The sequence below is a fragment of the Mytilus galloprovincialis genome, chromosome 3, assembly GCF_965363235.1.
Source record: "Mytilus galloprovincialis chromosome 3, xbMytGall1.hap1.1, whole genome shotgun sequence".
Classification (NCBI taxonomy): Eukaryota; Metazoa; Mollusca; class Bivalvia; order Mytilida; family Mytilidae; genus Mytilus; species Mytilus galloprovincialis.
Genome location: NC_134840.1, coordinates 85,511,869 through 85,528,488, shown reverse-complemented (window position 1 = coordinate 85,528,488; position 16,620 = coordinate 85,511,869). Strand labels below are relative to the sequence as shown.

Sequence of the window (16,620 nt, the reverse complement as noted above, 5' to 3'; positions counted from 1 at the left end):
ATTTACTTTTAAATGGACTTAGATTTTCTTACAATCATAAAATAGTAACAAGAGGAATATTTTTATTGATTTTTTTCCTCATTGTTGTTGAGCCTGCAATTTACAGCAAAAATAGGCGAGACACTGGGTTCCGCGGAATTTTATAAGAGACTAGTTCTGAAAATGCAATACCATGGATTTGACTTTCCTTCTTAGATTTGACATTATCATTTTTCATTTCTATTCGAGATGCACGATTATATAAGGAAACTAAACATTCAGAGTGGTACTTTGCTTCCTGTGCAATTAGATCAACAGTTCTTAACTTTGCAAGTAACAATGTGTCATTTAATTTTACTGCACATTCTCTCAAACGTATATCTTATCCAAACGTTGAGGACTCATGAAGGGCTTCTTGAATATTTTCATTATGGAAAAAGCACACAGACGGGTTACTGGTGGACTGAATGGAAGAGCTATGTATAGTGTTTTTTTAGATGTGGTTGCTTTATCATCTATCCTCTCATGTGAGGTTCGTTTTTCTGCTCTATTCAACTTTGTCCTGTTCAGTTTTAAGTTGCAAGATTTGTGCCAACATGCCTTTTGGTCAATGGAAGACTGTGCTATTCCAGATCCCTCATCTAAGTTTTCAATGCACACATTAATGCCTTCAGGCATTAATCGTTATTTTATGAAACTTCTTAATATTGTCAGCTAAAGATTGATAACCAGCACCAACATTTGAACGTTTAGAATCAAATGGGCATATATCAGTTTTTCATCTATAATTTCTTGGCATAGGATGCAATTTGCCCAATCAATATTATTTGATTTAGTCTTTTTGTCATATTCTACACTTGATAACCTGAACGTCTTTTCAGTAGCCATGTTTTAAAAACTATGATCGTAAATTGGTTTATATATTCCTTGTGGATAACTTCTTTATACCAGATGCGTGTTTCGTCTACAAATGACGTATCAGTGACGCTAATAGCTTTCTAGATATACCCGACAGTTTCTGATAATAAGACGTTTGGCGGCCATTTTAAATTTGTCGGCCATTAAGGAATTATTTTTGATCGTTCAATATTCAGAAAAGATTAATTAGCATCATTACTATCAATATGCAAAGTTTTGCAATTTTATTTTCAAATGATCAATTGTACCATTTTTTTGGGACTCTGTCGCATGACTGTTGGCGGCCATTTTTTTTTTATTGTTCCATATTATTCAGAAAAGATTAATAATCATCATAACTAGCGATATGCAAAGATTTGTGCTTTTATTTTCAAATGATTAATTATACTATATTTTTGGACTCTGCTTCATCACTGTTGGCGGCCATTGTGGATATTTTTGATGGCTCCATATCCAAAAATTTTTATAAACATCATAACTAACACTGTGCAAAGTTTCATGCTTTTACCATAAAGTGCTCAATTGTCCCAAAACGCTGGACTAACAATACACAATGTATATTCACTTTTACTTCCAACTGATAAATTAAAACAATCTTTGCCATTCAGTGATAACAAGCACTTTTTTTCATTTTAAAATTTTATGATGTATTTGAATGAGTAATTATTGTTGCAAACTCTTTTAGAAATTTGAATTGAGATCAGTTTTGAATAAAGGAAAGAGGGATGTGAAAAAAAATTGGGGGGGGGGTAAATTTTTCTTATTTAAGATTTCATAAATAAAAAGAAAATTTCTTCAAACGTTTTTTTGAGAGTATTAATATCTAACAGCATAGTGAATTGCTCAAAGGCAAAACAAAATTTTAAGTTCATGAGACCACATTCATTCTGTGTCAGAAACCTATGCTGTGTCAACTATTTAATCACATTCCAAATTGAGAGCTGAATCCAGCTTGAATGGTGTGTTCATACTTGCCCCAACCGTTCAGCGTTCAATCTCTGCGGTCGTATAAAGCTGCACCCTGCGGAGCATCTGGTCTATTTTAAATTGTTTACGTCGACTTTTATACCTATGTATGCGTTATGGGCTTTTCTCGTGGTTGAAGGACGTATGGTGATCAAAAGTTGTAAGTTTCAGCGGTCTCTGGTAAAGGGTTGGTCTCATTGGCAATCGTACCACATCTGCTTAATAATCCTAGCAAATTAGGATTTGAGTTGAGAGCATTTGTCACGTTTGAGAATACTTGTATTTCGTTCCAGATGATTTACATCTTAAGAAAGTCCATTGTGTGTCTTCACGTTAGACATAATTCCATTTATAAATTAATTGATTAAAAATATATAATATGAAAAACAAGGAGAAAAGAAAAGAAGATTTATTATAATACAAAAAACAGTGATAAAATAAAGAAAATTGATATTATACAAAATATTAATTTATCATACATCTGCTTTTTCCTGACGATTTAAACAAGAAAAACAACCAAAAAATGCCTGAATGCTGGATAAAACTGTGTTTTTCTTTCCATCTTTGTCACATTCTGTCTCCATTTTCTTCTTTTCTGTAAAAACAAGTGTCAAAATCAAATACGTTCATGAAAGTTCAAAATCAAATAAGTTCATGAAAGTTTAAAATCAAATTGGTTCATGAAAGTTTGATATCAATATATAAAAATAAGAAGTGTTATTATGTTGCAACGACACACTTATTTAAAGACCAAAGGATAAAGTTTTTCTTATTGCATTGGGAATTTATAAATTTCAAGTTTATACGATGTTTTAATACTTCATTGACGTGTGTTTGTTGCAATACGAAAATATTGCTGGTCTTGTCAAAGACGTCCACGTGGAATCAACCATCACGACAATATAGAAAGTGTACATTTCAATAAAATGAATACCTTTTTCCAACATCTTTTGAGTTTTTTTCTCGTGCTTTTCATCTTTCTCTTTTCTCTTTTTGTCTTTCATCTGTTGCACTTTATCAGCCTTATTGTACCTTTCCATAATCATTTCTATTCTTTTAGTGTACTTTTTTATAATCATTTCCTCTTCTCGGTCTAATTTCTTTTGTCTTCTCTCCTCTTTCATCTTTTCTCTTTTTTCCCTCCTTTCTTCTTTTTTCATTTCTTTTCCTATAGCTCCATGAAGTTTGTAGTTTAGGCCTGTATACTATAATAATTAATTATTTGTCATGTAAAATAGTTGTCAAAGGTACCACGATTATAATTTATTACACCAGACGCGCGTTTCGTCTACATAAGGCTCATCAGTGACACTCTCAGATCAAAAAAGTAATTAATCTAAACAAGTACAAAGTTTAAGAACATTTAGGACCAACAATTCAAAAAAGTTGTACCAAATGCAACTAAGGTAATGTATGTCAGGGATAAGAAAATTCTTATTTTTTTTCTCTAAAAAAATTTAAGTTTTATAAACAGGAGATTTTATTAAAACCGGAACATATATCATGTTAGATATACTGTTCCCAGATTAAGATGACCATGCATATAATTGATATTCTAATTACCTTGAAAACGCCTCCAGCATTCTTCATAGTTTTTCCTGTTGGTCATAGAAAGTGAAAAAAAAAATACCCTCAATAATATCTGACCAAAGTTGAACAAACAAGTACTATATAACTGTTATCATAATTGTTAAAGCATAATGACAAAATCGTTTTTATACGATCGCAAAAAAAAAATCTTCGTCGGCCCATTTGTAGCCGGCTGTGCGGTATGACATTCGCTCATCGTTGAAGGACGTACGATAACCTATAGTACTTAACTTCTATGTCATTTGTCTCTGAGGGAGAGATTTCTCATTGGCAATCACACCACATCTTCTTATCTTTGTAGTTACTGTTTAGCAAGCATTATTGGTTTTTTTTTCACGGAACAAAAACAGAAATGAAGTCCAGAAAAACTCATAAAATATACAACTGCAAATTAACTTAAGAAGTTACCTGCTCTCATAGATACTTCTACTTCCGCCTCCAGCTCCTTTAATTCGTCAGATATACTGAACGTTTCGTATTGCATGGTCATTTTATTTTCTTCTTCTTTTATATTTTCGGTACTTTTCTCCTCTTCTTTTAATTTGTCTAAATGGAAAAACACCTATACACCATAATGTTCATAATAATTTGTGGATTTAATATTGTTTGAAGTCGAAGTTGAAGGTGATTTCGGGTACATGTCAATGAGACAGGAACCTAACAAATCAAATAACCAAACGTTTCAGAGCATTTTATAGCTAACTAAAAGGTATGGACTTTGCTCATAAGTGAAGGCCGTACGGTGACCTATAGTTCTCAATTTATGTGTGATTTGGTCTCTTGTGGAGAGTTGCCTCATAGGCAATTAAATCCCATCTTCTTTTTATATGTATCGGTTATTTTTTTTTTACAACTTGTCTTGATGCCAAGTATTCAGCTTTCAAGTTTGAGCTTGACATTATTAAAAAAAACATGCGTCTTCAAATAAATTATGTTTATCCACCTTTAGATATCTTTGTTTTGTGTCAGTGGTTGTTGTTATATTAATACTATACACGTCGCATCTACTAATGTATTATTTTTGAAGTTACAAAAACATACCCAACATTTGTATCTTTAAACAGGACATAAAACCACAGGAACCACGACAATTGTAGTCAGAATTCGGAAACTGATATTATTCTATATAATCTAACATTATTTTCCCATTATTTAAAAAAAAAAACACCTAATCAACAAGAATATCAACTTAATATCTAAGATGCTTATTTCTAACCGTTTAAGAACCAGAAATACCAAACAAAGAGTAGTTTGAATTAACCCTGCTTGCAGCTTATGTAAGATTATTGCGTTCTGGTAACCTCAGATTCTAAGGCCAAAAGTACTTCGGCCAAAATACCAAAAAAATATAATCAGTTTAGGAAAATTTACACAAAATCTATGGAAGTGTAGTTGATTATCAGTTAATTTAAAAATATATAAATTTAATTAAGAAATCAGTTCTAGACAATGAATTATAACCTCACATTAACTTGTAGATGCCGAAAATATATTTTTGCTTAAGTAGGTTTTAAAATGGAAAAAGAACAGAAAGCATAGTACTTGGATAAAAAGTACAAAAGAATAACTCACCACACTTCTCTTTCTCTTACTACTATCTTTGGAAATGCTGAACAGGATAAATTTTTAAGACGTCTAAGAAAATTTCCTTGTGCAATAAATCGCCGATACTTCAACTATAACGTTGTCAGTGGAGATGTTTGTTTATGACGTCAATGAATGGTGATGTAGTGGCGATCAACCTTCAGTATGTTATCAATATAGTACATTGTACATTTATCATCCCCTGCCTTCTATAGTAGTGGAGTTTGTACATGTGCTCCTCTGTTCGTCATTCAGTCTCTTTTTTTTTAATCCGCAACTTCTCTTGGAGAACTGCTGGCCTAAAATGTGGGATTCTTTGACTTAATCTTACTGACTTATAGGGCGTCTTCCTTAATACTTTAATGTGACAGAAGGCAACAGATGCTCTAGATAGGGAGATATCTAGTCAATTGGCAGTGGTCAATGGGATGCCTTAATATAAGGCTCAATCTTAGGTTCTCTGCTTTTCCTGATTTTCATAAATGACCAGACTAATGTAGTCGTCCTGCAACAGTTTCATAAAAAAACACGCTTGTGTGCAGATGACTGTTATGTTATTTTTATACAGAAAAATAATACCACAACTCTTTTTTTATTAATTTTGAACTAATTTTCATTAAATCCGATTACTTTTTGTTTGTTCAATGTGTCCTTTGTTAGTTTTTGTCGAGCCTACGACATAAACTTTTGCTAATTATGCATGAAATATTTGCGACTGAACAGAAAGCCAAACATGATCATCTTTTTTGTAAATAGAAAAGCAGTTAACTTCAAAAGTTTAGTTATCAAACCTATGCCGAGAGAAAATGTTGACTGAAAAAGATTTATAAATATAAAGTTTAAAAAAAAGAAGATGTGTTATGATTGTCAATAAGACAACTCTCCACAAGATACTAAAATGACATACTAAGAGAAGTTAACAATTATAGGTCACCGGACACTGAGCCACATAGTCAGCTTTTAAAGGCTTCAAAATGACAAATGTAAACCAATTATGGCGATCAATTTTCAGTGTGGCATCAATATCGTACAAGATACTGTACTTTTATCTTACCCGCCTTCTATACAGTGATACCATCACTATAGAAGGCGGTGTAAGATAGAACAGGACGACGAACGGAAAACTATGGAGTTTGTCCGTTCGCCATTCTGTTCCATTTTTTATCCGCAACTGCTCTTGAACTGCGGGTCAAAAATATGTAAATCTTTGACCTGATCTTACTGAAAAAAAGGGGGAACAATTCTGTGAATACGAAGGAAAATACAATTACTGGTTGTGGTGTATGACAGTGATGCCCCCCCCCCCCCTTTTCGCAACTTCCCCGGCATAGCCCGTAAATATCAACGCGACGGAAACTTGAACGATATATTAATATAACAAGTGACGTTTATAGAGATTAACCTGCCTCAAAAAAGATAGGGGTTTTATCATATACTTCACTGGTATTAAAGAGATAATAGTAACTGCAATTACGATTATCCCAATATGGCGACGGCAGATATAGATAAAATCTTTACAGTCAATTTCCTTAAATGTAGCATGTTTTTGTCACTAGTTAGTCAGCTGCAAGGTTTTTCTATACCATTACATCATATTTGAATCGTAACGGTGCACTGGAATTGTCTAAGCGCTTTGAAAATTGCCGTTGAAAAATTCGGGATGATAATCGTAACTCTGTGGAATTTTTCTTGTTTGATAATCGTAATTTCTTTATCGGATAATAGTAACTGAAAAATTGAATGTGTCTTTCATCATTTCAATAGTACTGTGTGTATTAAAATACAAATGTACAGTTAATTGATGACATTAACGGAAAATTTTAAAAAATGAAGAAACTTAGAGGTTAATATTTAGGCAGTTGCTATTTGTCCGGCTAGCCGGACGAATAGTACTAGGACTATTTGTCCGGCCAATACAATGCGCATGTCACTATAATATTTGTGTGTGCGAGTAATATTATCTTCAGCTTCACAAGGGGGTAGCACATGTTTGACATCTTTAGTGTTAGGGCCTAATCTTGTTACTGGTAATTGAAATTGTTGTTTTCTTCATACTAGTATATAGTCCAATGTTGATAACGAATAATTAGAATAAAATCATATATATCCCATATTTTTATATAAGAAGAGAGAATAATTTACTTGTAAAATAAACTTGGGTAGTGTTTGACTCGTGCATTTTAAGTTAACGTAAAGGATTTTGTCTAGCTGAAAAAGATACAAAATTATTATGTCTGTAGCTGTCAAAGAGAATTATATAGACCCCTTGACATAACGTTATCCATTCCACTGTTTTTTTATTTTATTTACGTGAGGGGATCGGGTGTCACAGTGTGCTCCTTTTCCCAAATTTCTCTTTTCTTTTCTTGTCTTGCAAGACTCATTTTTGGATTATAACTAATCTAAATTTCAATCAGTTAGACAATTCTTGCAATTGTAAAGGCATTTTTCAACAACACTTGCTTTGAACATCTTTTCCACCTGTACACAGCTGTAGCGAATCGAATAATTTAATAAAAACTGATTCTCCGATCAATTATATATAATTATCTTTTATTTCCCATTTTCATTGTGATTTCAATTTTTTAAAGTCCCTTTCATAAGATTTATATCATTCTTGGAAGTTCATAATATCGTGTTCCATTGTCAAATTCCGAAAACTGCAAAATTTATCACAAATATTTCAGCCAAGATCTAAAAATCAAAATCAGTGATAAGATTACACGCTCCCCCTTGGTGCTACTGAAGATAATGTTACACGCACTTCCGAACGCACATTATATGACATGCGCATTACAATGGCCGGACAAATAGCCCTGGCACTATTCGTCCGGCTAGCCGGACAAATAGCCACTCCGTAATATTTAAGACAAATTTACTCTCGATTTATTGGCGTTTTTTGTTTTTTTTACAAAACCGTGATTTCTTGTCCGAGACACTTTAAAAAAATGTTTTTGATCTTTACAAGTATTTTTTTGTGCAGTCAGTACATGGAATTAGATTTAACATTTTTTAAGCAAAGAAACATAATATTTTTAGAGGGACTAATAAGCTATGGATTCCTGGCATTTCACTAGACGCCCTATTCAACATTCATGCTCAATGTTCTCAAGAGATATAAACATAAGGGTCTTACAAAAGAAATGATGTTTTAATAACGGCACTTTAATTGTTGACAAAAAAGAGCACATCAAATAGACCAGAGTGATACCGTATTTTTGTTAATGTCCACTTCGAAACGGTTCAAATCTCCTTCAGTATCTGGTTCTAAAATTATGAAACAAAATCAGTGTACAGCTTAATACGTGTTTTGATGAATATGATCATTCTTGTTACTATTGCAATATGGAGATTGTGGGAAAAAACCATGTAAATATGTCCACTAAAAAGCGGTCACCTACGAGTCAAGTATTGGAGATTTTTATTTTTTTTCAATTCTATTCGTGCAAAACAAATAGCAAGGGTTAGTTTCATGTAATATTAAGTATGTAATTAACATAGTATACGGTTGATGTCAACTACGAAAATTTTTGTCCACTACGATCCAAACAGTTTTGTCCACTCGACACTCATGAAAATGTCCACTACGTAACATAAGTTGTACGTTTATATGTGAAGTACTGTCGAATATTTATCGAAAAAAATGGTTCTCACATTCAGAAAAAAATGAGATCTTTCTAGTTTATAAAGTAAAACAAACTAGAATGTCTATAGGAGACATTAAAATGCAATAAGATGTGCTTTTAAAAACAGTACATACATTATGAAAATGATATAATTTTAAAGAGTATGTAAGATTTTTTATTTTTATTTTTATTTACAAACAGGTCTACAATAGAGGTATTCAAAATAACTCTAGATATAAAAATTTCGACAAGTTGATTTTTAATTTTTTAGGTCTGAAATTCACACTTTTATGGGAAAATGCCCTTATAACAGACACCAATATGTATTACCTTTTCATGTATACATGTTGAAGGTCGTACATTAACCTATAATAGTTTACTTTTTTGAAATTGTTATTTGTATGGAGAGTTGTCTCATTAGTACTCACACCGCATCACCCTATATCTATGTACCTGTTCAATATATTGACAATGAAGCAGCTGTCGGGTCAGGTATTGTAAAAAGTAGATATTCTAATTGTTTTCAAAGTTTCAATATTGTGTGCGCGTTTAAAGTGTTTTTGGAGAAAATGGAGGGGGTAGCAATATCCCATATCCCAAAAGTGCAAAACTGTTGTTCTTAATTTCTCGTTAAACTGTCTCTGGCGAATACTAAACGTCTTTCCTACTTCATTATGGCGTAACGGGTTTGGATTAGAATTGAACCTGCTGTCGCTTCCCGGGGGAAGAAATAGCACACATAACCACCTGCATTTAATGATTTAAAACAATAATTATTATATTTACTATGTTTTTATTCAGGATAAATCAACGTTCTTTAACAGTCTTAGGGCCAGCTGAAGGACGCCTCCGGGTGCGGGAATTTCTCGCGAAATTAAAGACCTATTGGTGACCTTTTGTTGTTGTTGTTTTGTATGGTCGGGTTGTTGTCTCTGTGATACATTCACCATTTCCATTCTCAATTGTATTAATCACAAATCTGATGAAGGGTGACACATGCGTTTCCCTTGACAAAAATTGCCATATATCATAACTCCCTATAAAATTGCCTCATCGCTCATTCCCATATTTTGTGAAGTCCTAGTTCTTGGGAGTTTTCTGTATTTTAACATAGTTCGTGTTTTCCCATATCCAAATTTCTTAAAGCTTGTTCACCCTTCCAATTTTATGATATAATAGTATGTAGCTGTTTTCATTAGAACCATTATTCATATATGCACAAAATGATATGTCATAAGATGTTGAAACTTGATTAATTCATCAACATGATTTCATCATGTGCTATCAGATATATGTTTTTAGTGTCAATATCAATAAAACACTATCCAGTTACGATTATCTTCGCATTTTTTAATACCATAATTACGATTATCTTTTTTACCGAGTTACGATTATCATCCCGAATTTTTCAACGGCAATTTTCAAAGCGCTCAATCATTTCCAGTGCACCGTTGCGATTCAAATATGATGTAATGGTATAGAAAAACCTTGCAGCTGAGTAACTAGTGACAAAAACATGCTACATTTGAGTAAAATGACTGTAAAGATTTTACCTATATCTGCCGTCGCCATATTGGGATAATCGTAATTGCAGTTACTATTATCTCTTTAATACCAGTGATACTTAGACTAAATAACATATGATTTTTACTGTATGATAATAGTATTAGATTAACGTAAATTCCATATTTTTTTCGAATTGGTGCTTTGCGGGCTGATATTTAAGGTATTAGGTTTTTACCTATGATATTGTTTTCTCAAATAAATATATAATACTAGTAGATCTGAAAAGTTCATGAGGAATCATGGCAAATACATGTATCCTTATTATAGACTAAAAAGTGTTTCATAATTTCCTTAGGCTTTCAAATGAATTTTGTAACTATACTAGATTATAACTTTTATGTAATTTTAGCTCTTGTGGAGAGTTGTCTCATTGTCAATCATATTTTTCAAGTAAAGCCTAAATGTGACTGGAGTTTGGAAACGGCTTTGACTTCAACCAAAGATAATAATGGACCACAAACTACAAATGTAGCATTTGTCCTAATGTCTGTACCTCATATATAAGTCATCAGGTAATAACTCTTAGGAAGACAGGCCTCGACAATAACGCTTGTCCGATTGCCCGGTACTAGAGGGAAAAAAGATCGGACAAGTAAAAGTTGTATCAAGCTTGTCCGTCGGGACAAGTGCAATTATTCTAAAGAAAATAAATTTCATCCATCTTTGATGAACAAAGAATAATTATAAACAAAAACAAAAAACAAAAAAAAACAAAAATATTAATTTGACAAGTTTCTGTATTCTGTTTATTCAAATGCAAAACCTTTTCTTCAATGTGTTTACTTGCACAACCGATATTTTTTAACTGGTTCTTTTTAACAGGTAAAATATATACTATTCTCTGAAACCAGTCTTACTGATCCGAATCATTGCTGCGCTGTAGATAAGGACCGTTGGTCACCTCGACAGGTTTAGTCCAAAGTTTAATAGACAGTTTAGCACCATAGGAGACATATTTAGTAGACATGATTGATAGACAGTTCGGCAAGGCAGGAGACATTTCGGGACCAAGACAAATCAGTACCTCATTTTCTTACCTTATTCTGTTCTTTATAATAAATACCATACTGGTAACTTTTTCACAAAAATATTTTTGTTTAATTAACATGATTTCACAAAACTGTTGACGAAGAGCGGTTTTCTGCTTTTTGGTCGGTTTGCTGTGTCTTTGACACATTTCTCATTTCCATTCTCAATTATATTTGAGCTGCGGCTCATATTTATATTTTATCAAATGTTGTGTCATAAAAGAAAGGCGAAAAGACCAACATGCTCTCAATAGTTCACAAAACGCATGATAATTCAGTATTGAAAAAATAAATAATGAACAACAGGATAATTCATGTGATCTTATTATATATTTTTTCAACCTTCACTGTTTCAATTATCTATATAAAGATTAATTATTATTTTTTTCCAACTTCATTTATTGGACAATAAAATGCAACATACGTTATTTTTTTTCTTAAATAGGCTGTTTGTTTGTTTTTATTTATATTGTTTCAAATTTTTTAGGACACGATCTTTTATAACTGACTACTGTGTGAATTTCGTCATTGTTGAAGGCCTTACAGTGACGATAATTGCTTTCATCCACATCAACTCTGCTGGGTAGTTGTCTCATCAAAAATTATACCACAGCTCCCTTTTATGCCCTGTTTACTTGGCGAAGGGATCAAGTCCGTTCATGTGTTCGCCTGGAGGTCCGTCCACAGGTATTAGTTGATTTCCCTGTATTTCAGAGAGGCGATCTGATATTTGAACCCCCTTCAAACAGAATTTCACTGTTCGATCTATTGTTGTAATGGTACAAAAATATCACAGGCCAGTTCATTGACTGTTCGATCTATTGTTGTGATGGTACAAAAATATCACAGACCAGTTCATCATTGAATTGTTTTGGGAATTCGCAAATAATGTTTACCATCCCCATACCAAACACATATTCTATGCGTGTCTGTCCTTAGTCAGGGGAAGCCTATATGATAAAGTTGTAGTCGTTGGTTCAGCAGAGGCGGATTCAGTCACTTTAAAAAGGGGGGTACCAGCTATATGTCCCCATTAAAATGCATTGATCGGCCCTCCAAAAAGGGGTCCCGACCTCCCTTTTCTATCCGCCAATGGGTTGTTGTCTGTAATATTAATATTGTATTTTTTCTTATAAGCATACTATAGGCCTATGGTAAACTGCGAAAGAATATGTCATATCGGAACCTATTGATCCTACTACTAGTATACGGTTTGGGTTTCGATCATCGTTAAAGGTCGTACAGTGCCCTATAATTGCATAAATCCACATATTTTGGTGTTTGTTACTAGCTATGGGCTTAGTTCTTTATACCAAATCTTCTTATTATTACATTTTTTGTATGTGTATTATGGTGAAGTACAAGTCAATGTCATGATTCGGATCACATACTTTTCACATTTTGTTACAGCTCTAAATTAAGAAAATTACATAAAACTACTTGTATGCCTCTCTTTTCGTTTAGTCTGCTGCTAGTTACTTTTCTTATTCGGTTGAGACTGAGATTGATTTACTGGCTGGTGTGTAACGCCACTTTAAGCTCTATTGTGCTGTTTCTTGGTGGTAAATGTAGGAGGAAGCGGAAAGGAATCGACCTTTGGTAAGAAAAAGTACAATATTATTGCTTAATACCCATGCACTATCACTGATCTACAATCTGTCACTACCTGTATTTTGACATTGATTATGGTCATGTGTTTATCTGACTGGTTATGGCGATCTATCCCAAATCCATTGGATGTTGGATGTGTACTGATTGATCATTTAGTCTTAGTTTTTTAGTGGTTTTGAATTGGCTGTCAGTAACTACGAGTACTCTCAGATGAATGTAATCTATTCTTAAGTCGGATCATTGTCTCTTTGATACATTCCCCATTTCCATTTTCAGTTTTATTAGTGTCGTAAACGGTCTTTTTTGTTGCTCGAATGTACAAGTACCTGGCCACGTTCACTCGGTGTTTTTGTTATATCTATTTATTCTTACTGTCCATCTGATGAGTAAAGCTTTTTCAACTGAATGTTATAGTATAGATATTATATAAAATATGACAGATCAAACTATGGCTTTTACCTGTCGTTTGTTACAAGAAAACATTCGAAAAAATGAAAGAATGCTAGATGTTACTGTGTTTTTCTTTTCGCCGTTGATGGTATTTATTATATCAATGTTTCCCTTCTTATCACCAACACTTTGAGATTCTTTCTCCATTTCACCTATATTTTTCTCTTCTCCTTTTTTTGTTTTGTTTTTCTTCGTTCCATCTATAGCTTGTGTTTTCTTCTTCTCTTGATCATTCGTATTTTCGGTTTCTTTCATTGTTTTATTTTTCTTGATATTATTGTGTTTTCCTTTTTCCAATAGTGTCTTTTTTGTTGCTCGGATGTACAAGTACCTGGCCACGTCCACTCGGTGTTTTTGTTATATCTATTTCTATTTACTGTCCATTTGATGAGTACAGCCTTTTTCAACTGAATGCTATAGTTAGTTCTTATGCTGTACTGTTACACCACTATCCCAGGTTAGGGAGCGGGTTGTGATTCCGCTAACATGATTTACCCTGCCACCTTCCGTATGAATGTGCTTGTCCCAAGGTAGGAACCAGTAACTCAGTGGTTGTCGTTTGTTGCTGTATTGGATTATTTTTCTATTTTAAATTGTTTACGTCGACTTTTATACCTATTTATGCGTTATGGGCTTTTCTCGTTGTTGAAGGACGTATGGTGATTAAAAGTTGTAAATTTCAGTTTTAGCGGTCTCTGGTAAAGAGTTGGTTTTATTGGCAATCGTACCACATCTTCTTAATTATCCAAGCCAATTAAGATTTGAGTTGAAAGCACTTGCCACGTTTGAGAATACTTTTATTTCGTTCCAGATGATTTACATCTTAAGAAATTCCATTGTGTGTCTTCACTTAAGACATAATTCCATTTTAACATCTCATTGATGAAAAATAAATAATATGAAATACAAGGATAAAAATAAAGAATATTTAATATAATAAAAAAACATTGATGAAATAAAGAAAAATTGATTTTATATAAAATATGAATTTATCAAACTGCAGATTTTCCCTGTCGTTTGTAACAAGAAAACATTCGACAAAATGAAAGAATGCTTTATCCTTTAGCATACTTTAGGCCAATGGTAAACTGCGAAAGAATATGTCATGTCTTAACCTATTGATCCTACTACTAGTATACGGTTTGGGTTTTGATCATCGTTAAAGGTCGTACAGTACCCTATAATTGCATAAATCCACATATTTTGGTGTTTGTGACTAGCTATGTGGCTTAAATTAGTTCTTTATACCAAATCTTATTACTACATTTTTGTATGTTTATTTTTTGTTTGTGTATTATGGTGAAGTACAAGTCAAGGTCATAATTCGGATCACATACTTTTCACAAAATTACAGCTCTAATTTATGACAATTACATAAAAGTACTTTTATGCCTCTCTTTTCGTTTAGCCTGCTGCTAGTCACTTTTCTTATTTAGTTGTCACTGAGATTGATTGAATGGCTGGTGTGTTACGCCACTTTTTAAGCTCTATTGTGCTGTTTCTTGGTGGTAAGTGTAGGAGGAAGCGGAAAGGAATCGACCTTCATTAAGAAAACGTACAATATTATTGCTAAATACCATGGACACTATCACTGATCTACAATCTGTCACTACCTGTATTTTGACATTTCATAAGGTCATGTGTTTATCTGACTGGTTATGACGATCTACCCTAAATCCATTGATTGTTGGATATGTACTGATTGATAATTTAGTCTTAGTTGTTGGTGGTTTTGTATTGGCTGTCAGTAACTACGAGTACTCTCAGATGGATGTTATCTATTCGTAACTCGGGTCGTTATCTCTTTGATACATTCCCCATTTTCATTTTCTGTTTTATTAGTGTCGTAAACTGTCTTTTTTGTTGCTCGGATGTACAAGTACCTCGGATGTACAAGTACCTGGCCACGTTCACTCGGTGTTTTTGTTATATCTTTTTACACTTACTGTCCATCTGATGAGTAGAGCCTTTTTCAACTGAATGTTATAGTTAGTTTTTATGCTGTACTGTAACACCACTATCCCAGGTTAGAGAGCGGGTTGTGATTCCGCTAACATGATTAACCCTGCCACATTCTGTATGTATGCGCTTGTCCCAAGGTAGGAAACAGTTACTCAGTGGTTGTCGTTTGTTGCTGTATTACATTATTTTTCTATTTTAAATTGTTTACGTCGACTTTTATACCTACTTATGCGTTATGGGCTTTTCTCGTGGTTGAAGGACGTATGGTGATCAAAAGTTGTAATTTTCAGTTTTAGCGGTCTCTGGTAAAGAGTTGGTTTTATTGGCAATCGTACCACATCTTCTTAATAATCTAAGCCAATTAAGATTTGAGTTGAAAGCACTTGCCACGTTCGAGAATACTTTTATTTCGTTCCAGATGATTTACATCTTAAGAAATTCCATTGTGTGTCTTCACTTAAGACATATAATTCCATTTTAACATCTCATTGATGAAAAATAAATAATATGAAATACAAGGATAAAAATAAAGAATATTTAATATAATAAAAAAACATTGATAAAATAAAGAAAAATTGATTTTATATAAAATATGAATTTATCAAACTGCAGATTTTCCCTGTCGTTTGTAACAAGAAAACATTCGACAAAATGAAAGAATGCTTTATCCTTTAGCATACTTTAGGCCAATGGTAAACTGCGAAAGAATATGTCATGTCTTAACCTATTGATCCTACTACTAGTATACGGTTTGGGTTTTGATCATCGTTAAAGGTCGTACAGTACCCTTTAATTGCATAAATCCACATATTTTGGTGTTTGTGACTAGCTATGTGGCTTAAATTAGTTCTTTATACCAAATCTTCTTATTACTACATTTTTGTATGGTTTTTTTTGTTTGTGTATTATGGTGAAGTACAAGTCAAGGTCATAATTCGGATCACATACTTTTCACAAAATTACAGCTCTAATTTATGACAATTACATAAAAGTACTTTTATGCCTCTCTTTTCGTTTAGCCTGCTGCTAGTCACTTTTCTTATTTAGTTGTGACTGAGATTGATTGAATGGCTGGTGTGTTACGCCACTTTTTAGCTCTATTGTGCTGTTTCTTGGTGGTAAGTGTAGGAGGAAGCGGAAAGGAATCGACCTTCATTAAGAAAACGTACAATATTATTGCTAAATACCATGTACACTATCACTGATCTACAATCTGTCACTACCTGTATTTTGACATTTCATAAGGTCATGTGTTTATCTGACTGGTTATGACGATCTACCCCAAATCCATTGATTGTTGGATATGTACTGATTGATAATTTAGTCTTAGTTGTTGGTGG

The 16,620-nt window shown here is 33.1% G+C and overlaps 1 protein-coding gene across 1 annotated transcript in view; it reads right to left on the bottom strand.

Moving 5' to 3' along the window:
* Positions 1-2,336: 2,336 nt before the first annotated feature.
* Positions 2,337-16,620, bottom strand: part of LOC143066843 (uncharacterized) — a 45,828-nt gene continuing 31,544 nt past the window's right edge. Inside the window, exons 2-5 of the mRNA XM_076239654.1 lie at positions 3,862-3,999; positions 3,427-3,461; positions 2,798-3,068; positions 2,337-2,458 (exon numbers count right to left, since the gene is read on the bottom strand). Of these exons, the coding sequence (XP_076095769.1) occupies positions 2,337-2,458; positions 2,798-3,068; positions 3,427-3,461; positions 3,862-3,999 (566 nt within the window). The remainder of the gene's footprint in view (positions 2,459-2,797; positions 3,069-3,426; positions 3,462-3,861; positions 4,000-16,620) is intronic.